Genomic DNA, 24,449 nt, shown 5'->3' with positions numbered 1-24,449 from the left:
TGGGTTGTTTCCATATCTTAGCTCTTGTAAATAATGCTACAATGAACATGGGCATGCAGATATCTCTTTGAGATTCTATTTTCATTTCCTTTGGATATATACCCCCAAATTGGATTGTGTTTTTAATTTTTTGAGGAACTTCATTCTGCCTTCCAAAATGACTGTACCAGTTTACATTCCCACCAACACTGCACTAAGGTTCCCTTTTCTCCACATCCTTACCAACACTTCTCGTGTCTTTTTGATAAAGCCATTCTAACAGTGTGAGGTGATATCTCATTGTAGTATTGATTTGCGTTTCCCTGATGATTAGTGATATTGAGCAGCTTTTCATGTATCTGTCAGCCATTTGTATGTCTTCTTTGGAAAAATGTTTATCAATTCCTCTGACCATTTTTTAATCAAATTATTTGCTTTTTGCTATTGTGTTATATGAATTCTTTATATATAATTTTGGATATTAATCCCTTATCAGATATATAATTTGCAAATATTTTCTCCCATTCCATAGGTTGCTTTTTCATTTTGTTGATAGTTTCCTTTGCTGTGCAGAAGGTTTTCAGTTTGATATAGTCCCATGTGTTTATTTTTGCTTTTGTTACCTATGTTAAGGAGCTTACTATCCTGTTTTTTGTAGGCGTTTCATGATTTCATGTGGTAATTTCTTTAACTTTTTGAGGACTTGCCAAACTGTTTTCCATAGCAGCTGAACCATTTTACATTCCCACCAACAAACACTTGTTATTTTAAAATAATTTTGTTTTATTAATAAGAAAAAATTGTTAGTAAAAATTTTAGCCATCTTGTTTTGAATTGCCTTTCCCTAATAACTAATGATGAGTATCTACATGTGCTTTTTGGCTATTTGTATACCTTGTTTGGAGAAATATGTATTCAAATCCTTTGCTCATTTTTAAATTGGGGTGTCCTTCGGAATTCTTTATATATTCTGGGTAGTAGATCCTTATCAGATAACTGATATGCAAATATTTTCTCCTATAGGTTGTCTTTTCAGTTTGTTAATAATGTCCTTAGATTTTTAAAAAGTTTTAAATTTTGGTGAAGACTAATTTATCTTTCCTTTTGCTGCTTGTGCTTTTGGTGTTATCTCTAAGAATACATTGCCAAATCAAAAGTCATGAAAATTTATCTCTGTTTTCTTCTAAAAGTTTTACTCCTTTAGCTTTTAATTTAGGTGGATTGGTGCATTTTCAGCTAATATTTGTACATGGTGTGAGGTAGAGGTCCAACTTCATTGGTTTGCCTGTGGACATCCAGTTGTCTGAGCACCGTTAGTTGAAGAGACTATTCTTTTCCTATTGAATTGTTTTAGCACCATTGTGGAGGGTGAGAGAATCAATTGATCATAGGAATATGGGTTTATTTCTAGACTCTCAATTCTTTTCCATTGTTTGTGTCCACCCTTGTGCCATTACCTGACTGTTTTGATTCATGTAACTTCATAGTAAGTTTTGAAATCAGGAAGTTGAGTTTTCCAACTTTGGTTCTTTATTTTCAGTATTGTCTTGGCTATTTGGGGTATCTTGCAGTTCCTTATGAATTTGAGGATTGGCTTTTCCATTTCCGGAAAAAAGTCTATTGGAATTTTGATAGGGATTGCATTGAATATGTAGATTGCATTGGGCAGTATTGCCATCTTAATGTTATGTTTTCCAGTCCATGAACTAGAATATCTTTACATTTATTTAGGTCATTTTTAATTTCTTTCAGAAATGGTATATAGTTTTCAGGGTACATGTTTTTTACTTCCTTGATTAAATTTATTCCTATATATTTTATTTTGGTTGCTATTGTAAATGGAATTGTTTTCTTAATTTCCTTTTTTGGATTGTTCATTCTTGTTGTATAGAAACTCAGCTGTTTTGTGTGTGGATTTGATTTCATATCCTGCAACTTGGCTGCATTCATTTGTTAGCTCTTGTACAATAGTTTCCTTGTGTGTGTGTGTGTGTGTGTGTGTGTGTGTGTGTGTGTGTGTGTATTCTTTGGGATTTTTTCTATAAGACCAAGTCATCTGTGAAGAGACAGTTTTAATTCTTCCTTTGCAATTTGAATGTCTTTTATTTGTTTTTCTTGCCTAATTTCTCTGGCTAGAACTTGCTGTACAATCTTGAATAGCAGTGGTTAAAGCAGGCATCCTTGTCTTGTTTCTGATCTTAGGGGGAAAGTTTTCAGTCTTTAACCATTGAGTATGATGTAGATTCTTCATAAATGCCCTTTTTTATTTTGAAGAAGTTATCTTCTGGTTTTTTTTTCCAGTCATAAAAGCATGTTTAATTTTGTCAAATGGTTTTTCTACATCAATTGAAATGATTATGTGATTTTTTTCTTTTTTTTTTTTTGCCGTACGCGGGCCTCTCACTGTTGTGGCCTCTCCCTGTTGTGGCCTCTCCCGTTGTGGAGCACAGGCTCCGGATGTGCAGGCTCAGCGGCCATGTCTCACAGGCCTAGCCGCTCCGTGGCATGTGGGATCTTCCCAGACCGGGGCACGAACCTGTGTCCCCTGCATTGGCAGGCGGACTCTCAACCACTGTGCCACCAGGGAAGCCCATGATTTTTTTTTTTAATTGCTATGGTACATTACATTGCTTGATTTTCTTATGTTGAACCACCCTTGCATTCCTTGGATAAATCCCAGTTGGTTATGGTGTATAATCTTTTTAATATGTTGTTGGATTCCATTTGCTAGTAATTTATTAAAGATTTTTACATCTGTATTCATAAGGGAAATTGGTCTGTAGTTTCCTTGTATTGGTCTTTGTCTGCCTTTGGCATCAGTGTAATACTGACCTCATAAACTGAGATAGGAGTTGTTTTCTCCTCTTCTATTGTTTTCGAAGACTTTGAGAAAGATTGGTGTCAAGTCTTCTTTAAATATTTGGTAGAATTTACTAGTGAACACATCTGGTCTTGGACTTTTCTTTTGGAGAGGTTTCTGATTTCCTTATCCAATCTGTTTATTGTTATAGGTCTGTTCAGATTTTCTATTTCTTCTTGAGTCTATTTTTGTAATTTGTGTGTTTCTAGGAACTGGTTCATTTCATCTAGGTTGTTTAATTTGTTGGTATTCAGTTCTTATTATTCGTTTATAATCCTTTTTATTTCTGTAAGGTCAGTTGTAATGTTGCTGCTTTTATTTCTGATTTTAGTTGTTTGCATCGTCTTTTTTCTTTGTTAGTCTAACTCAAGGTTTTTCAATTGTGTTCATCTTTTCAAAGAACCAACTTCTGGTTTCATTGATTCTCTCCGGCCCACCCCCGATTTTCTATCTCTTTTTTAGTTCTTTAAAGTGTAAAGTTATTGATTTGAGATTTTTTTTTTTAAATGTAGGCATTTACTGCTATAAATTTCCCTCTGAACACTGTTTTTGATGCACACCATAAGTTTTTGTTTGTTGCATTTTCATTTTTATTCATCTAATTATTTTCTTTTTTTTTTTTTTGGCTGCTTTGGGTCTTTGTTATTGTGCTCAGGCTTTCTCTAGCTGCAGCGAGCGGGGGCTACTCTTCGTTGTGGTACGCGGGCTTCTCATTGTGGTGTCTTCTCTTGTTGCAAGCTCGGGCTCTAGGCACGCATGCTTCAGTAGTTGTAGCTTGCAGGCTCAGTAGTTGTGGCCTATGGGCTCTAGAGTGCAGGCTCAGTAGTTGTGGCACACAGGCTTAGTTGCTCTGTGGCATGTGGGATCTTCCCAGACCAGGGCTCGAACCCATGTCCCCAGCATTGACAGGCGGATTCTTAACCATTGCACCACCAGGGAAGCCCCCATCTAATTATTTTCTAATTTCCATTTTGATGACTTCTTTGACCTTTGGTGTGTAAGAAGAGTGTATTGTTTAATTTACAGACTTGTGAATTTTACAGTTTTCGTCTCTTGTTGCTTTTCAGGTGTATTCCATTGTAGTTGGAGAAGATATTTTGTATAATGTCATTCTTTATGAATTTATTAAGACTTGTTTTGGGCCTAATATAGCCTCTGTTCTTGAGAATGTTCCATGTGCACCTGAAGAATGTGTAGTCTGCTATTTTGGGGTGGAGTGTTCTATATGTTTGGTAGTTCTAGTTTGTTTATGGTGGTGTTCAAGTCCTCTATTTCCTTATTGGTCTGTCTAGTTGTTCTATCTATTACAGAAAGTGGAGTATTGAAGTCTTCAGTTATTATTATAGAGCTGTCTATTTCTCTCTGCAATTCTGTCAGTGTATGTTCATATATTTTGGGGCTCTGTTGTTTGTTGTGTATATGTTTATAATTATCTCTTTGATGGATTGACCTTTTTTTAAATCAATATTTAATGTCTTTTGTATATTGTAACAGTTTTTTACTTCACATTTGGACTGCAGAATAGTGGAAATAAGTCCTTCCTTATCAGTATTTTCTTTTTTCTTTATTGGAGTATAATTGTATCAGTATTTTCTTAAATTTTGAGTTATTAGCCAAGTGATAGACTAACTTCTCATTGGCAGTTGTCCAGTGCTGTGGGCTTGCTGACATTGCATAGATGGAAAACTGTTGCACATGAAAACTGTTTGACAGTAGATGAATGGTTTTTGTTTTTTTAAATAGTGCAGGTACTTTAATCTTCTTTTGGCTAAACTAGATTCTGTGGCTTTGATTTTATTTTTGTCATAAACACTAAAAAATCTTGACTTCCTTGACTGTCCTCTGGACCATAAATAATAGTTTTTCACATGCTTTAAAGACTTGCAGTCCTTATACTCCAATAAAGATGTTAAAAAAAAAAAAAAAAAGACTTGCAGTCTTGTCCCAATTAAAATTCCCATATTAGAAATTTTTAAAAAGACAGAGGGCATGCAGCCTTTGGAGTTGGAGACTTAAAGATTTGTGTTCTGGTAATGTCTGTGAATCTTCAATAAGGTATTTACTGTCTCTGTCCTGTTTCCTTATCTTTAAAATGGAAATAATGATGCCTATTCAGTGGGATAATTCTTTAATTTAGTCAACAAATATTTGAGAGCTATTTATGTGCCAGTCATTATATGCTCTTGAGAGTACAATGCTGAGTGGAACAAAGTCTCTGCTCTCATGGTTGTTGTGAGCCCTAAATGAGTTTGTATGCGGAAAGCACATGCCAGTACCCTGGCACTTATTAATCTTATCAACCTCTACATTTTTCTTCTTATTTTTGAGTTTTGAAAAATTTCTGAAGTAGTTCTTGTATCTGCTCATTCCTCTGTTTTTCCTCCTGTCCCCTCTAGTTTAGACTTGTCTTTCATTCCCAGATTATGGCCTGTCTAGATAATTTTTCTGAAATCTCATTCAAATCTTATCTCCCTACCCTTTCAAAAATCTTCAACCATATTTCTTTACCTAATTTTCGAGGTCTCTCTAATCTGATCACTGAGCAAACTTACTTTCCATCAATAATAATAATCACTGACATTTGTTGAGGATTTACTGTGTAGATAGCACTCCTTAGAGCTTTACATGTATTATTTCTTTGTGTTTTTTGATAAGTAGTTTTATTATCCCTTTTTTTTTGTATATGGAAAAAGTGAGGCACAAAGAAATTAAGTAATATGCACAGGATCAGATCATGCAGCTAGGAAGTGTCAGAGGCTTGAATTTAATTCAGGCTCAATAACCAATATTTTTAATTACTACTCTTTTATACCTGTACCTGCATTTGAATACCACTACATCTTTTCCATTTTCTTCTCTAGGTTTGTTTTGGTTTCTCTTTCTAGGAATGCCTTTTTCTACTTGTACATGTTCTATTCACATTTTACCTATTACCTATCACACACATTGCCACACCCACCTCTGGAGCTTTCATTTATAGGCACCTCTGATGGCAGAGACCATTACTGAAGGTTTTCTATATCTTAGCACCATGATAAGTGTTTAATACATATAGTTTTGATTTCTGGTTTCACAATATTATAAGATCTTTTGGTTTTTCTAAAGAGTTTAAAAGGAATTGAAGTTTTCATAGCTAGACTAATAATTTGTCACATAGCCTTAACCTAAAAGGAAAAAACAAAATCTTTTTATATGCCTTTAAAATAATTCATAATAACAGGAATGATTTTGGATAGTTTATATACAAATACTTATTTTGGGCTACAATGTAAGGCTTAAAAAGGAAATACAAATAAAAAATTTCTTTTAAATGAAAGTCATTTTTAATAGGTGTCTGAACTCAGGACAGGAGCTGCAGAAGGACTAGCCAAGCTGATGTTCTCTGGGCTTTTGGTCAGCAGCAGGATTCTTTCTCGTCTTGTCTTGTTATGGTACAATCCTGTGACTGAAGAGGATGTTCGACTTCGACATTGCCTAGGCGTGTTCTTTCCAATGTTTGCTTATGCAAGCAGGTATTTAGTCATATCGATAAATCAAAATCTAACTTGAAGTTAAATTCAGGCTCCCTATGAGTCATATCTGTAGTATTTTGTTGTTAATGTTCTTTTTCTTCAGTGGTAAGTGAAGAACTTACTTAGATTCTATCTACCTGAATCATTTGGCTCTTTCCTAGATGAATATGTACTCTATCTTGGTGGGGTGCATTTAATATATAATGTTGTCGCTGCTTTTTAAAGAATCATATGTTTTTTCTTTGCCAACATACCTCAAATTGTTTTTCAATAGGACTAACCAGGAATGTTTTGAAGAAGCCTTTCTTCCAACTCTACAAATACTGGCCAATGCCCCTGCATCTTCTCCTTTAGCTGAAATAGACATCACTAATGTTGCTGAGTTACTTGTAGATTTGACAAGACCAAGTGGATTAAATCCTCAGGCCAAGAATTCCCAAGATTATCAGGTAGGTGAGTATGTTAGCCTGTGGATGGTCTAGGGATGGTAAATAGCATGCTTTGGTAAAATAACCCCTCTCACAGATTCTTTGAAATAGTGAGAAGCTACATATAGATCTTGAGATTTCTAGTTTATATGGTAGCACATAACACAAAGCAAGAAAAAGAAAAAGATCTTTTGCAACTATGTGGGTGGACCTAGAGGGTATTATGCTTTGTGAAGTAAGTCAGAGAAAGACAAATACTCTGTTATCACTTACATGCAGACCCTAAAAAGTAAAACAAATGAATGAATATAACAAAACAGACACACAGTTATAGAGGACAAACTAGTGGTTACTAGTAGGGAAGGGGAGGGGAGAGGGACAAGATAGAGATAGGGGATTAAGAGACATAAACTACTATGTATAAAATAAACTACAAGGATTACTGTACAAGGATTACTGTACAGCACAGGGAAATGTAGCCATTTTTTTATAATAACTTGAAATGGAGTATAATCTATAAAAATATGGAATCACTCTCTTGTGTACCTGAAACTAATATAATATTGTAGATAACTATAATTTTTTAAAAAATCTTTTGGGAAATGGGGAGATAATCATATAAAAATAGAAGTAATCAGTGCTAACATTTTTGCTACTGAAAAGAAGTTACCGAAAATTCATCATCCTTACTACCCCCTCCCCACCTAGTTCTGGCTGTTAATCATTCTGAATAATGACCTGTTATGTAGGACTCATTGAGTCCTCAGTTGTTGGCTTACCTGCTCTGTTCCTGATACAAGGAAGGAGAATTCAAAGATTGAAACTCACCTCAGGCTTAGTTTTGTTTTTAATTCAAAGAAGATATAGTAAGTGCATACTCTCCCACAAATTACATGTAGCTGGTTTTTAACCCTTTAATATCATTTGATCAAACATTCACCATATTGAAAATTAATGTGTTAATTATTTCAGATGCCAGCTGATTAAGTTGAAAATATTGGTCTTCTGTTTTGTTACTTAGTGACTGCATACTTCATTTGAGTTACTATGTTACACGTTATTGGAAAGAAGATTACAATGGATATTAAGGCAAAATATAGTAAGCGTCAGTGATATAGCTACGAAGTGCTTCAGCGCTTTAGAAGATGGCAGGTTTCATGTGGTATGGGTGATGAGTACAGCATTACTAGTTTTAAATCTCACTGAGTAAAATTCACTTAGACCTTGTTGGGATTTGGGGAGTGGTTTGGATAGAGAGAAAGACTTTTAGTAAAGGTGATTAAATGTAGCTGGTAGTACAAGTCATGTTGGGGAACTGTGGAAAAAATCTGTCAGCTAAGGATCCTGACAGGGATCCTTAGGGAAGAACATTAGGATAGGGAATTTGGAGTTGACTCTGTTTGCAGGGCGTATAATGAAAGGGTTAATGGGATGACAGTTACTTATTAGGCAGATTAATTTGGTGGTCAGTTTCATTAGGTGAGGTGAATTGGTAAGAGGAATAGGGAGAGAATATTAATAAAGAGGGCAGTTAAAAGTTGATATAATTAGGAGATAAAAGCTTACAGAAAAAGAATAATATAAAGTAGTAGTAGAAAGTAGACAGAAAAAAGTAGTAGAAATTGACATAGAAAAAAAATTACGGGTAGAAAAGCCTAGAAGAACGAACTTTGTGTGAGGCAAGGGAGATGGAGGAATCCAAGATAACTCTGAGGTCCTAAGTGTGGGTGACAGAAGACTTCAAAGAAGCTGTTGACATTAGGGCGTACTCTCATGATCAGCATCTTGGAGGAGTGAGGGAAATAGATTGGGCAGAGGAAGAAGTTGAACTGTCATGCAGTCTTTTTTTTTTTTTTTTGTGGTACGCGGGCCTCTCACTGTTGTGGCCTCTCCTGTTGCAGAGCACAGGCTCCAGATGCGCAGGCTCAGTAGCCATGGCTCATGAATCTAGCCGCTCCGTGGCATGTGGGATCTTCCTGGACTGGGGCACGAACCCGTGTTCCCTGCATTGGCAGGCTGACTGTCAACCACTGCGCCACCAGGGAAGCCCTGTCATGCAGTCTTAAGGTCCCAGCTGATCTCACAGAAGTTCCAGAATTGGGATAGTTCTTTGCTTTGTCCAGAATTGAAACAAGGCTAGGCTGTTGTACCTGTACATCTGCCAGTTATTGAATGTGGACTAACCGTTGCGGGGAAGGTGTGACCTTAGGCAGAGCCCGTTGTCTTCAGCTTGGATCAGTTCTGCACCTGGGAACTTTTAGCCTCCATAACTCGTGGTAGCCTGGAGAATGAATGGTCAGTAGTAAAGCAGATGGATCTGAGCCCTGTACCATGGCATCCACTCTACAAGAAGGGGAGCTCACATGGGGAGGACTATGATAATTTTGTTTTAGACATTTTGGATTATGTCAAGATAATTAGTTGGAAATGATAGATGTGTCAGACTGTATTGTAATCATACCATTTCAGTTGACAAGGATTTTTCTCTTGATTTTCCAGGCCTTGACAGTTCATGACAATCTGGCTATAAAAATTTGCAATGAGATCCTAACATGTCCATATTCACCAGAAATTCGGGTCTATACGAAAGCCTTGAGTTCTTTAGAACTCACTAGCAGTCTTGCTAAAGATCTTCTGGTTCTGCTGAATGAGATTCTGGAGGTAAGTAGTTTCTAGTTACTCTTAATGTGTATAAATTTTTATCAAAGTAGAATTTACATGATTCTATTAATTTATGCATACATTAGTATGCTGTGACTTTGTTCATTTGAAGTAAATATTTCCTTCATAAATTTAATAGAATTTTTAGAATGTTGTATTATCAGTATGTAGCGTTTTTGAAGGAAGATTAGAAAATGCTGCATTAAAAAAAGTTTTCTGTTACAGCAAGTAAAAGATAGAATGTGTGTGAGAGCTTTGGAGAAAATCAAGGTTCAGTTAGAAAAAGGAAATAAAGAACATGGTGACCAAGTTGTAGCGGCACAGGATGACAACACAACTACAGCTGTTCTTCAAAGTGAAGATGGTAATGACATACTAACCTGAGTATTTTTAAGATTCTGTCCTTTTCATCTTTACTGAGATACATTGTTTTCCTCCTCTAACGTATATGTGATTGTATGTCAGAAATGGAAGAAAAGTTTTTCTAATTAAATCCCCTCAGGAAAGTGTATTACTGAGAAGTGTTCACTCACCATATAACCATGCATACTATGTTCCTAAGAGTTTTGTTTGCTTATTTTCCAGTGTTCACATTTTTTTGGAACACTTATTTATGATAAATTTTCAATAGCTGCTATTGGGACTGGTTGTCTTTGATTTGATCATTTAAAGTATTTCATGAGGCTACTTTTAATTTAGTTCATTAATAATTGTATTATTTCCTTTAATAGAAAACAACAAAGAAGTATATATAACCCCCGTCAAGGATGTAAAAGCAACCCGAATGAAATCCACTCAGCAAAAGACCAACAGAGGTAATATATGGATTGACTAGCTTTTTTAAAATAAATTTATTTATTTATTTAATTATTTAGTTTTGGTTGCATTAGATTCTTCGTTGCTGCACATGGGCTTTCTCCAGTTGCAGCGAGTGGGGGCTTCTCTTGTTGCGGAGCACGGGCTTGAGGCACGTGGGCTTCAGCAGTTGGGTGTGGGCTCAGTAGTTGCGGTGTGCAGGCTCTAGAGTGCAGACTCAGTAGTTGTGGCGCCCGGGCTTAGTTGCTCTGCGGCATGTGGGATCTTCCCAGACCAGGGATTGAACCCGTGTTTCCTGCATTGGCAGGCGGATTCTTTTTTTTTTTTTCAATTTATTTATTTATTTTTGGCTACATTGGGTCTTCATTGCTGCGTGCAGGCTTTTCTCTAGTTGCGTCGAGTGGGGGCTACTTTTCGTTGCGGTGTGCGGGGTTCTCATTGTGGTGTCTTCTCGTTGTGGAGCATGGGCTGTAGGCGCGCGAGCTTCAGTAGTTGTGGCTTGCAGGCTCTAGAGCGCAGGCTCAGTAGTTGTGGCACACGGGCTTAGTTGCTCCATGGCATGTGGGATATTCCTGGACCAGGGCTTGAACCCGTGTCGCCCACATTGGTGGGCGGATTCTTAACCCCTGCGCCACCAGGGAAGTCCCCTGGATTGACTAACCTTATAATAAAACTTTTCAGTTTTGTTATCCAGTGAAACACTTTGTTTCCTTAGATAGGTATAAAGATCATTCATTGTCTTCAGTATCCTTAACTTTCTTTTTGATTTGTTTTAGCTGATATTAGGTTTTGCTTTGTGTCTAAGAGACATCAGTATTGCTTCAAGTGCTTTTGATTGAAAGAAATATGATGCAAAAGATCATACTGCAAAGGACTATTTGGGTTAAATTAAGATTTTTATTATCAAATGATGAACAATGATTTTATATTTATATTATCAGTTGTTTGTGGTCTGTCCTTTATATGATTAAGCATTTTTGTCCCTTTTATCCTCCTAGTATATTTCTGGGCTTCTGTTTTCCGTTTTATTTCATATTTTCCCAACATAAATTTATTTTCAAAGGGATATCCAACAATAGGGGATTTGCTGGAATAAAGTAAATGTTGACTATTAGGGGATCACTTAGGAAAAAAAATGTGAAATTCAAGGTCTTTTTAATCTTTTATTATTTTCTTATTACAAAAGCAATGCATGCTTATTACAGAAGAATCAGAAAACACATCCAAGCAAACTAATCAAAAGAATGCTAATAATTCCACCTATGAACCAACCATTATTTTAATCCTTGAAAAATATTTTTTGAGGCCCTTTTCTGTGTAGACTTAATTTTTTTCTAAATGGAAAAATAATATTGTTTTGTAGCCAATCAGTTATTTAAATGCTAATTGCTGGCTAACTGTTTCACATTAGTCCCATATTGTTGGATGTTTTCTTGGGGATAACTGCATTAGAAGTTTACAAGCAAATATGTACAGTTGGAAGAAAACAGAAAGAAAAAGTCTCACTTGAATAAGTAGGGTATATAAATTTCAACCAAATGATCATACTGAATAATCTGCTTTTGATCAGATTGCTTTTAATCATGTATAAGAACTACACCTCTTTTTTTTTAATAGCTCAAACTTCATTTATATATGCTGTTTTATTATCATAAATGAGCATCACAGGCCACTTCACTGCTTAACCTTGTGAATTTCTAGCTAGAATTTTTGTAACCCCCCAGCATATAAAGGGCTTTAATTTTTATACTGAAATGTTTTAGAACACACATTTGAATTGACCATGTATATGTTCGAATATTTTATAATAAACTATACCTTACTGATTAAAGTTCTATTTATTTAGGATCTGTTTTATGGGCTTAATCTCTCTTTTTAACCTTAATTTTCATTAGGTTCTCCATATACCTTGTGCTATGAGGTACTTTCTTTATATAACATTTTTCACATGCTTCTTTCCCCCAAATAAATTTAACAAAATTTGCCACCTATAACTCATTTCCATCTTTTCCCTTACCTATTATAAGAGCTTACAAAAGAAATTAGTAAAATTTTGATCTTGCTGGGGTTCCTTTTCTCCATGGTGTTGATCATTTGTATCAAGGTGGCTGGGAACTAGGAGGAAAGGGTGTTGAAGAGGGAAAAATAAAGGATTTGGGTAGCCCAGAAAACAGGTTAAAAATGAGCAATTGATAATAGATTTTGATAATGATTTATATACTGTCTTTAAGGACGGAGAAAAGTGATAGCTTCAGCTAGAACGAACAGGAGACGTCAGACTGTTGAGGCTGAGGCTGACTCTGAAAGGTATGCCATGCACATCTAGAATATGTAAAGAGGTTTATCGTCATTTAAAAAAAAAAGTCTAGAAGTAAAAAAAAAAAAAATTGTAGTTTGTTTATACTGTGATTATTTAACAAGATAATCCATGAAAATTTACAGCTTTTTAGTTTATGTATCTAAGAGCATTTGACTTCCACTGGCTTGTGTGCTTTTCCTGTTCGTTGACATGGCTTTTAGTACTAGGTAGTTATCTTTATGTTCTTTCAAATTGTATTTCCACGTATTCCTCTAATTATAAGATCATGTATGTATGACTTCTCTGAACTTGAATTAGCAAACTATTGAGATTCAGATTTTCTACATTTATAATGATAGAATAATTCTGCCTATAATTTGGATGATATTAGTTATATAGTTTATTTTTGGTTTCTGCCAATAAGCCATTGTTGGAAGCTGTCTACAGCTGTCTTGCATTCATTCATTCATAGGTAAAATGTATATATTTTCAGTTTATAACTTTAGATCAAGTTTTAATTAAAGTATCTTTTGGGGAAACTTGCTGTTTACAGTGTTTTAAGAATGTATTGCCTAAATAAAATAGAACTTATTTTTTCACTACTTGAGTTTCCAAAAAAACTCTTGGGCAGTTGTTATGGTTCCTGTTTAATTACAAGTTTCATTATAGAAGTTTGGGTTTTTGTTTTTTGCTTTTTTCTGTATAATACCAGGTTCCATGTAGATATAAAAAAAAATTAGTTAGGTTAGGTTTTCCATGGTTCACTTTGCTGGATAGCCAATCGGTGTTTTTTGGTTTTGAGATTTTAGTTTTAAGCTTAATGGAATCAGGATATCAATCACACACGGATAGAATGACGGAAACAAAGTTTTATTTATAAATAAACTGGTTTTAAAGCTTGTATTTAAATTGGTGTATTTCAACATCTGTTTAGTGATCATGAAGTTCCAGAGCCAGAATCAGAAATGAAGATGAGACTACCAAGACGAGCAAAGACAGCAGCACTAGAAAAAAGTAAACTTAACCTTGCATAATTTCTCAGTGAAGATAAAAATTAGGAGAAGATATGATGCAGGTGGAGTCCTTTGAAAAATGTCCTTTAAAATTATATTCATTTCTTTGCTTTAATAAAGTTACCCTTGTATGAAAATTAGAAGAAGTCTGATTCTTGTAGAACTTCCTGCTGTGTGATTCCACATTAATTTAGCCTGTATTGAAGCAGTGAGACAGCGTCCATCAGTGTGCTCCACAGACCATCTCCATCAGTCATGGATTTAATCAGAATCTAAGGTGGGCCCAGGAACCTGCTTTTTAACAGCCTTCCCAGGTGATGCTTATGAGTTCTCACATTTAAAATCATGGCATTATAGACAACTTTTAAATGTAACTAGCTGGTAACTTGCATTTGAAAAGTTTGACTTAGATGTGGCAGATCCAACATAGATAAAAACACCTCAGGACACATTTTAAAAACGACATCTTAAGGGCAAATGAAGTACCACAAACTGGCTAGAGAGGAGCTTACTTCCAGGAAAGACTAGTATAATGAACCAAAGTCCCCAGCATCCAAGTTCAACAGTTATCATTTTGATAATTTTGTGATTCTTACACTTAAAAATATTTTGATAATGCTACATGCATGAGTAATTTTTTTCATAGAATGTTTGCATATAAGAGCCCAAGTTTGCTTATGTTGCGATGGTTCCTGGGTTAGGGAAATGTTCACATATACATATTAATCATGGAGTTCTCTATGTTTTTGGCATAACAAAATATTTATTGTGGGTAATAGAAAATACTAGTAGGAAAAGAATGTGACAGGAAGTCCACTATATACTAATGTGTGAATGAGCACTATTTCTTCACTGTAAATTTATTTTCTGAATTGGCACTGGCCTGACTTAAGAAACTTAAAACTGTGTCAAATCAGTCCTCTTTCCTTCTGTAACTCCCAACCAAACACCTTTTACTCCTCTGATAATCATCTCTATTATTCAGAACAGAAATACCCTAACATCGGATCTAATACATTGGTTTTAATAATAATTGTGCTTTTTTAGGTTTATTTACCAGAGGCCATTTAAGGTGATGTTCTAAGATGGAGCTAAAGTAAGAATGCTGTGCTTTTTTGAGCCAAATTGCTACATTACATATGTATATGTGCTTTATAAAACTTGGAAATATAAAAGGAGTCTGAAGGTTACAAAGAATGCTTATTAAGAAAAAGGAAAAGGCAGATATGGTGGTGATATAAAACAATGAAAAATAGATGATTGTTTCTCATTCTGTTGGCTCTGTGTCTTTTCCTGTGCTTCAAATTCCTTACGTAAGCCTTTTTGTTAAATCCCTGTCTTTTTAAAAATAATTTGGGGGTTGGGGTAGGCTGGGAGAAATAAGGACTTAGAAGGTACACAAAATGTGCCATAAGTAAAAGTCTTTAGAAACACACTAAACTAAAATCCCATTTAACCCACAGCCAGGCAATCCAAAGGGAAGGAGCCATGTGCTTACATACTTTACATGGACCACCATACCAAAGCTTTCCTTCTCAGCCATGGGAAAAATTAAGCATCAGACTTTGAGTATTCTTACTATTCAAGTTTTGGACACAATCACACAAGCCAATCACAAAAGCTATGCTTTTGTACTACTAAAGAGGTAAGGAATATTATCCTCATTTTAAGACATCCCTTTACACTTTAAAATAAATGGCTAAAATACAGTAAAATCAATGGATATAAATCCATTTACCATTTTTCATTCAAAATGGATAACTTAAAAAAACCAAACAGTATTCTTATCTGCAAGAGGCACAGATTTGCTGAAGAGTCAACATGCAATTGTGCCATTGCTCTTAAAACCCAGACTTCATAGGTTTAAAAGTACAGAGAAATAACTGATCAGTTCAAATTCTCCTTATGAATGGAAACATGCTACTTGATGATAAACTATGATCAATTTTTCTATACATATATAACTTTGAAAGAGATATACTTCTAAGAGATACCTTTGCCTTTTACCAATTTGCTTCGAGGTAGTTGGTATCCACCTGTTATACAACTGTTCATGGGTCAGGTAATCACAAATCTTTACAATACTAGCCTTCTAAATCTCACAATGCATTATATATTAAGACATTGTGCACGGAAATAAAACTGGGGACAATTATATATTTAAACTTAGGGAGTAAAAAATTCACAAAATACCATTAAAAAGAGAAACTTCAAAAATCCATTTGTACTGCAAAATTCCACAATGGTCTGGTGTAAAACATGTAAAAAGACATACAAAGAATATAATCAAAATGATTAATGCTAATGATTTAATATATAGACAAATCACAAGACTAGAAATATTTCAAAATCAATCGATAAATGCTTATCAGCAGGAAGAATGTTGACGTACAAAATAAGGATAGTGCAAGAAGAACTGCAATCTATTTCTCTTCACTTTTGAGATTTTGGTTATGAACTGTACAGCTCGCTAGAGATGCTGCTGTCAAATTCAGATTCCATTCAATGGGACGATTAAGGCACATCTTAATGGGGCTCAAAGGGCAACTTGCTGTATTCCCATCAGACAAATTCACTTTCTCATCAGTTTTCACTTGTAGCATGCTGGAAAAAAAAAAGTGTAAAGCACTTTAGTTTTTACTTTAATTTCAAAGAAACTATCAACCTTGTAAAAGAAAATTCAGTAGTTTTATTGTTCAGACCTCTAAACAATAGAGATAATTGATTGTTGGGTTTTTTTTAGCTCCTGTCTCCTTAATGAACTGAATTCAACACAGGTAATTGAGAGGTCACTCAGATACCACTGGACAAAATTAGCATATACAGATTTCATCAGTGTACATCAGAAAGGATATTTAACTTACTGACCTTGGCCAGATTCAACCTTTCTTTTAACTTTTCCTTTAACGTACCAGGATCACAGCCTCTTTGAGACAAGAAGGAATTAACCTTTGTTGAATGCCTACCATATTCTAGGCACATTCACATGCATAATCTCAAATTTCATAACCACCAAGCAAGGTTGGTATACTGTAAGCTCATAAGAAACGATAAAAGTGAGTCACAGAGTTCCAGTACAAATAAAGTCGAATGGGCTGGAACTGGAATACAGTCCTTGCTCTTTCCCTTATGCCTGTCTACTAGCTCTCTGATGAGAATCTTCTCTAAAATCACAGAAACTTGAGAGTCCAAAGGATAGCTAGCCACTCCACATGTGTAATATTAAAGTCAATTCACATCTTCCAATGTGAATCCTTACGTTTAGAAATGATTTAATAGCTTGCTATACATTAGCTCATTTGACACGACTGATTAGTTCAGTTAGACTACATCATTCCTAAGCTTTCTTCAACCGCAGGTCAATGATCCTTCCCACTTGTAAAGAGGAAGCTGAGTTGGGTAGTATTTTAGTGGCTTATTAGAGTTGGTAAATGGCAGCAGCATCCAGACTTCTCTCCTTACAACTTCAAACAACTGACTCACTTGCCATTCAATAAGCCAGAGATTTAACCTGTTAAACCATATTTTAACAGCCATTATATCTTCACTGAGTTGAGTTCTCCCCAAACAGTCCCAGTTCCACCGAATGACATGGTTTCAATTTTTATAAATAATGAAACAAAATGACAGCTTAAAAGATTGTTCATCAAAAATAGTAAATCATCATTAAAAAAAATATCCAAAACCTAGAGATATGATCAATAACAACAGTAATGTTTTTCCTTCCTCCAAGGACTGCTAGTCTTCATATTTTTATTTGTATTTTCAAAACAAGGAAGTCTGATGTATGACTCTTTGAGAAACTCTAAAGCAAGCTATAAAAATACAATGATATTAATTGAGGTAGCTTGGTAGGTAAGTATATCAGGCATCAAACTCTACAATAAAACAACGGCATGGAGCAACAAATCATAGTCCTAAAAACGATTTTTTTTTCTGTTTTCTGTTTGCTATTTGATTGACAAAGGTGTATTCATCAGAGAATACTATTCAGTAACTACACTATTGTTCTTTTCAATACTTTAAAGACTTTTAAAGTTACTTTTCTAGAGAGTGTACTCCAAACTTGGGAACACAAATGCCAGGGATGCACAAAACTATACACATGCATGGGAAGAAAATAGTCAAGAAAAATAACTAAATGTTGTTAGTACCAATATACAGATTGACATGTTTAATTCATAAATATATACCTACAAAAACAAAACTAGCTGGTGTTTGAAGTTTGGGCACTACTGATCTTGAAGTGCTAGAACCAGAGGCATTAGAACAGCAGAGCTAGAAGTGACCTTTCTAGTCCCCACTTCCCCGCTTTTTTTTTTAAAAGAGATGATAGGGAAACTAAGATATAGGAAAATAGAAAAATAAACTGCTATTTTTCAGAGTGTTCTAACCAGATGTATGAGAACTAATATAAGAATCTCGATCTCTAATTATAATCCAGTACTTACCAGAGCACTTTTCAATTCCATCTTCTCTACCAGTCAAATTAACAGTTTTTGAATACCCATCAGAAAGCACTTTTGGATACAAAGATGAAGATATAGTCCACGCTTTCAAAAAATTTGCAGTCTACAGGAATTTTTAACAAATATACCTTTATATTTGGAAATTAAAATTTTGACTAGTTAGGTTTAATGTTAGAAATTTGTCATAGAATCATATACATTTGTACCAAGTGAAAGATTAATGTTCAACTTAATGTATTTTTTAAACAATGATTTTTTTTCATGTTTTAAAAATAGGTAATAAATTTGCAAAATTAAAAATAGATAACTACAAAATGTTATACAATGAAGTCTCTCACTGCTCCTAGCCCCTCTTCCAGGAGCAACTACTGTTGCCAATTTCGTGTGTATTATTCCAGATAGTCTCTCTGCATTGATATATATGTATATATGACTGTTTCAAATATCTCCTTTCCCCCTACACAATTCTGAATACTGTTCTGTATCTTGCTTATATATTTTGGAGATTGTTCCATATTTGTACAATGAATATTTGATTATTTTAATAGCTACATAGAACTCCATTCTACGGCTATGTCATAATTGACTTAGCCAGTCTTCAACTGACAAACTTTTGGGCTATTCCAATCTTTTGCTTAAAAATATCAATGTATTGAATATTCTTATGTGTGTCTCTTTAAGTATATGTGCAAGTACATCTTCAGGACTGATGTCTAGGATTGGCGTGGCTGGGTCAACGGGTGCTTTAAAAATTTTGATAGATATTACCGAAATTCCCTTCACAGACTGTGTACATTTTTACACTCTGACCAATGATATATGAAAATGTCTTCCCTCAAACTCTTATAACAATGTATAATAAAATTTAGGGAAGCTTAAAAAACTGTATGCCCTGGCTTAATTTGCATTTCTCTTCTCAGTAAACTTATTTTCATATCTTGAAGCCATTTGTATTTCCTTTTCTGTGTTGCCAGTTGAGACGACTTCTCTCGTATTGCCAGGCAGTTAAGAATTAATCCTGTGTTCTGTGTGATTAATCCACAGGGGTGGGATTAATCGAATCCCACCCCTCCCCACCCTGCCTAGTTTATTTGTTGTTCGTATCTGCTTACAGTGAGTTTGTCATGAATCCATTTTAAATTTTATATCATCAAATTTATCAGTCTTTTATTTCATGGCTTCTCTGTTTTACATCATGATTAAAAAGCTTAAGGAGCAGCATTTGAATCATCTGATAAAGTGGCTTTATATGTCCATATCCAGGATTCTAATGAAAGCCCAGCAATAGTGTATCCAGTGGTACTCTTGAGAGTAAAGAATTGGGGAAAATAATGTAAGGACCCAGGTTCCAGTTCTGACAATATTAATAAGCAGCCTTATGACCTTGGACATGTAACCTTAGCCTCCTTCAGCCTCACTTTCCTCATCTGTAGAAAAACAAAAGTAAATGACATCTTCCCTGCTTACATGTTTCTGATGATCTAATTAGAGTCAGTTAACATGCTTTAATAAGCATATGGAGCTATAAACAAATGCAAACGCACATACTTTGGTGAAAGGGGGAAGAAGCTGGAGAGAGGTACTTATCCGAAGTAAGTCCCCTTCTAACTCTATCTCTACCATCCAGGAACCCAGATGGCAAGTGAGGCTGAATAAGGGCAAAGGGTGCCTGCAATGATTATGGCAGACAGCTCAGCCTATTTTCAATACTCCAGTAATTTCACTCACCCTAAGACAAAGCCCCTCTCCACCATCTGAATGAAAGTTTATAGAATATGTGCATTTGGAAAGTATCAAAGATAAAAATCATTTGTGAGTTATGAAAATCCAAACAATCATCATCTGTGATTTAAAGTAATGATACTGATAATTCTAACAAAAATAATTTTTAATATATACAACTTATAATTTAAACTTGTTTTACTTATTACTGGAGATATGTGATAGTTCATTTCTGTCATACAGACAATAAACTTAAGGTGAGCCACACTGCAGGAAACAAATTTTAGTGTGATCAAGACAGGTCCGAAAATAGCATTTGTAGAGCAGTTGCTATATGCCAGGTACTATGCTAAAAGCCTTTTTTACATTACCTGATTAAGTTCTAACAATCATCCACTGAGGCTCAAAGAAGTAAAATGACTGACCCAAGGTCACACAACTAAGTGAGTCTTCAGGGCCTATGATCTATTTACACTATCCTGCACACTGACTCTTGGTTTGTGATTCTGTCATGATTCTCCCTTCGTGTTAATATCCATTTATCTATTTCTTTAGAATACTTAACATACGCCACATGTCTGGCCTACGGCCATAACCTTATCCAGGAGACCTATATGTTTAGAGCATGACTTTTCTTTATGTTTAACTAAAGAGGGGGCTGCCAGTCATACTTTTAATTTCTCAGTGTGAAAAAAGAAAAAACGTTAGGGCAGAGACTGACATGAGAGCTACCATAAAACTATTCTTTAGGTTAAGGGTTTCAGGGAACACAAGTTTATCTTTTCAAAGAGAGAAAGAACTCAGTTGTATGCATGGATAAACAATTCTGATATAGGATTTGGAATTTGAATAGTTGCTATAATGTCGCTGAAACCATCAAATTTGAACTTAATGCCAGTGGGTGACTGGTTTATTTTCCTTTGGAAATAATTAACTGAATTAATTACTGTTAATTCAGTAAAAAGTTTACTGAATAGTTGTAACTCAGCACTGTCTTTGACCCTGATCTCTCTCCAAATCTGACCAAATATCATGATATGGTTGTCAGTTTGCAAAACTAGAGCAGAGAACCTTCCTGAAGTAGACAAGTGTATTCCCATGTTTTGGATGTAATAAGAAGTTATAAAAATGAAGTCATTGGTCTACTGGACCCTAAATGTGATGGTTCTTAGGTTCTAGGAGGCCAGTATAGAGGACCATGCCACAGAGCAAAATGTTTCACTTCTATACGGAGCTGGCATGTGTTCATCAGCAAGGTCCGCTGTTAAGTAAAGTTAAATCCTTAACCAGTACCTACCTAATATGTTAGGAATATAAAAGACTGTGATGGTATCTGTCTTCAAGGGTTTTGCAGCTTGGTAAGGAGACAGTGGGGGAAAAGTATTCATAAGTTACCAGAATTAAAAGCAGTAAAAAAAGGAGTAGCTAAGGGCAAAGGGATTACAGAGAAGGGAAAGATGAATCCCAGAAGTGGGGAGATGAGGGGGAAAAACATTTGAAATAGGTCTTTGGGGATGAGGATTTTAGGAAAGTGGGACAGAGGGAGACTTTAGAGCCTGAGTTCTGATCCTGAATCAAATCACTCACCCGCTGAGTGTACATTCCTTAGCCTCTAAGCTTCAATTTAACTGGATAGTGAAGATAGAATACCACATCTTAAGGGTAATGTGATTATTAAATGAGTTGATGTAGATAAAGCACCTGCATAGAGAATGCATGTAATATGCCCAGCTGGACACATAGTAAGGAGTCAATAAATGTTAGTACTAATAACAAAAATCAAAATAAAAAATTACATGTGTGGGAATAAAGTATGGCAGATATGTGTATGATTTGTTTCTACAATGTTCACCATACTAGTATGTTCCTATAATTTGTATAGTCAGATAATAATACGACAGTTTAATTTTGAATCTCTGGGCTTAAAGGGGATCAAACGTAAAAAAGCCATACAATGTAGCCAGGTAAACATGGTCCACTAGTGAACCATGAGGTCTAACACGACCAAATAGATCCTTTCTCTTGTTGGCAAACTCTCTAAGAGTTAGGTTGTACAGGTTTTTTGGTTTTTTTAAAAGACTTAATTTATCTCAAGAGTAAAATTTCCCTTTGGTAAGATACTGATGAATTTAAAGGCTTTGATAGATTGTTAAGGGGGAGATTTTAAGTCAGCCATTTTTTCTGACTTGCTTTTGATTATTTGATGTGGTTACTGGAGGAGCAGAAGAACCTGGTGGTTAAGAGCAAGACTTGGAAATCTGAGAGTCTCGGATTAGAGTCCTAGATTTGCAATTTTACTGCAACCAATTTTAGGAAAATTACTGACCCAGTAATTTACTTTTGACCAGTAATTTATTTTTGACCCAGAAAATTACTTTTTCAATAAAAGATTAGCCAACAAACACATGAAAGGATGCTCAACATCACTAATCATTAGAGAAATGCAAATCAAAACTACAATGAGATATCACCTCACACCAGTCAGAATGGCCAACATCAAAAAATCTACAAACAATAAATGCTGGAGAGGGTGTGGAGAAAAGGGAACGCTCCTACACTGTTAGTGGGAATGTAAACTGATACAGCCACTATAGAGAACAGTATGGAGGTTCCTTAAAAAACTAAAAACAGAACTACCATACAACCCAGCAATCCCACTACTGGGCATATATACCCTGAGAAAACCATAATTCAAAAAGGGTCATGTACCACAATGTTCATTGCAGCACTATTTACAATAGCCAGGACATGGAAGCAACCTAAGTGTCCATCGACAGATGAACGGATAAAGAAGATGTGGCACATATATACAATGGAATATTACTCAGCCATTTCTAGTGAGTTATTTCTAGTGAGGTGGATGGACCTAGAGTCTGTCATATAGAGTGAAGTAAGTCAGAAAGAGAAAAAGAAATATTGTATGCTATCACGTATATATGGAATCTAAAAAAAAAAAAGAAGAACCTAGGGGCAAGACAGGTATAAAGATGCAGATGTAGAGAATGGCCTTGAGGACACAGGGAGGGGGAAGGGTAAAGCTGGGACAAAGCGAGAGAGTGGCATGGACATATATACACTACCAAATGTAAAATAGCTAGTAGGAAGCAGCAGCATAGTACAGGCAGATGGGCTTGGTGCTTTGTGACCACCTAGAGGGATGGGATAGGGAGGGTGGGAGGGAGACGCATGAGGGAGAAGATATGGGGATATATGGATATGTATAGCTGATTCACTTTGTTAAAAAGCAGAAACTAACACACCATTGTAAAGCAATTATACTCCAATAAAGATGTTAAAAAAAAAGAAAGATTAACACATGGTGCATAGTATGTGCTTAATTAGTAAGTGCTACCATGATTATTAGACAGCAAACCATGGTAATCAAGAATTCAAAAGAAAACATTTAGAATTGAATCATTTCTACTGAGAAATAAGATAATCTACCTGAATTTTTAGTTGAATGGAATGAAGGAGATTGCAGTCAGATCAAAGGTACAAAACAAATTCTCTCCAGGAATCAATGAACAGTTTGCATTGCTACGTGACTTAGAAATGATTCTTGGCCTTGTAGGGATCCCTGAATTTCTTAGTGAACTTGTATATTAAATTAGTACAACACAACTGTGCCTAAAGCAGTACTGTATTCAAATATTCAGTAACTACATGTGATTCACATACCTTTATAAAAATAAAATAGAAAACTTCAGTACTAAATTAATATGAAAGTAAAAGCAATTAGCAAGTTGTTTATCTAAAATAATGCCAACTAACTGTAAAAGATCGCCGAACCTGGCATGACTTAAAACAAATGTTTTTGAACCCTGTTCCCATAGGCCTTCTCAGGAACTTATCAATGATCATCATCAATGATTCCGACCCTCTTTTTTTTTTTTAAATATACCATCTGTGGCAGATTAATTCCATTAATAGCCTCAGTTCTTCACCCATCACTATATGCACTCTCTCTGCCCTGTCATTTTACCATGTCCTCTCATTCTGCCTCACCTATGTGATTTGCTCTAGCTAATGGGATATTAGCAAATATGATGCAAGCTGAAGTTGAGAAATTGGGCATTTATGCTCACTTTTACACCTCTGCTTTTGCCCTGAGAACATGCCTGGGCTGGTTTACTGGATGGCTATGAGAGACTCAGGCTGAAGCTGCTATGGAGCAGGGCGAAGCTATCCACTTGACAGCCAGCTAACCCCAAAACACTCGACGGAGCCCAGCCAATATCCAAAGAACCTCCAGGCTTATTTTCAAATCACTGATTCATGAGTGAAATAAATGCTTATTTACTTTAAGCTAACGAGTTTTGGGGTGGTGTGTAATGTAGCATTGCTGTGGCAATAGATAAATATAGACCATCTCTTCTCAATTGGATCCTCACCATGATGTTTAAACAAGTGCGAAGTCTCTCATTCCTTAAAAAACAAGGCTTCACTCAATCTTTTACCTTCCTGAGGTTAATATTTTTAGAGTTAGATTACTTTAATGAGTTGTCCTATACTTGCTACCACCATTTTCGATACCTCTCATTCTTTAACCTACTCCAATCTAGCTTCCAGGCCTTTTACTCCATGAGGACAGCACTAAAGTCACCAATGAAATGATAAGTCTAATGAACGATCTTTAGTTTTCAACTTTTTTGCCTTCCTAACAACATTCAACACTGTTGCCCATTTCTTC

The 24,449-nt window shown here is 35.4% G+C and overlaps 2 protein-coding genes across 2 annotated transcripts in view; one reads left to right on the top strand and one right to left on the bottom strand.

Moving 5' to 3' along the window:
- NCAPG (non-SMC condensin I complex subunit G) overlaps positions 1 to 13,626 on the top strand; it is a 46,160-nt gene extending 32,534 nt beyond the window's left edge. The window contains exons 15-21 of the mRNA XM_060012766.1: positions 6,170 to 6,351; positions 6,626 to 6,800; positions 9,279 to 9,440; positions 9,666 to 9,804; positions 10,172 to 10,255; positions 12,488 to 12,563; positions 13,490 to 13,626. Coding sequence (XP_059868749.1) covers positions 6,170 to 6,351; positions 6,626 to 6,800; positions 9,279 to 9,440; positions 9,666 to 9,804; positions 10,172 to 10,255; positions 12,488 to 12,563; positions 13,490 to 13,589 — 918 coding nt within the window. The 3' untranslated portion in view covers positions 13,590 to 13,626. The remainder of the gene's footprint in view (positions 1 to 6,169; positions 6,352 to 6,625; positions 6,801 to 9,278; positions 9,441 to 9,665; positions 9,805 to 10,171; positions 10,256 to 12,487; positions 12,564 to 13,489) is intronic.
- A 2,400-nt stretch (positions 13,627 to 16,026) lies between these two features.
- The window catches only part of LCORL (ligand dependent nuclear receptor corepressor like), a 166,274-nt gene continuing 157,851 nt past the window's right edge, over positions 16,027 to 24,449 (bottom strand). Inside the window, exon 8 of the mRNA XM_060012759.1 lies at positions 16,027 to 16,172. Coding sequence (XP_059868742.1) covers positions 16,159 to 16,172 — 14 coding nt within the window. The 3' untranslated portion in view covers positions 16,027 to 16,158. The remainder of the gene's footprint in view (positions 16,173 to 24,449) is intronic.

The sequence above is a fragment of the Delphinus delphis genome, chromosome 5 (assembly GCF_949987515.2).
Source record: "Delphinus delphis chromosome 5, mDelDel1.2, whole genome shotgun sequence".
Lineage (NCBI taxonomy): Eukaryota > Metazoa > Chordata > Mammalia > Artiodactyla > Delphinidae > Delphinus > Delphinus delphis.
Note: the sequence above shows the minus strand (reverse complement) of the source record. Positions and strands in the feature narration are given on the sequence as shown.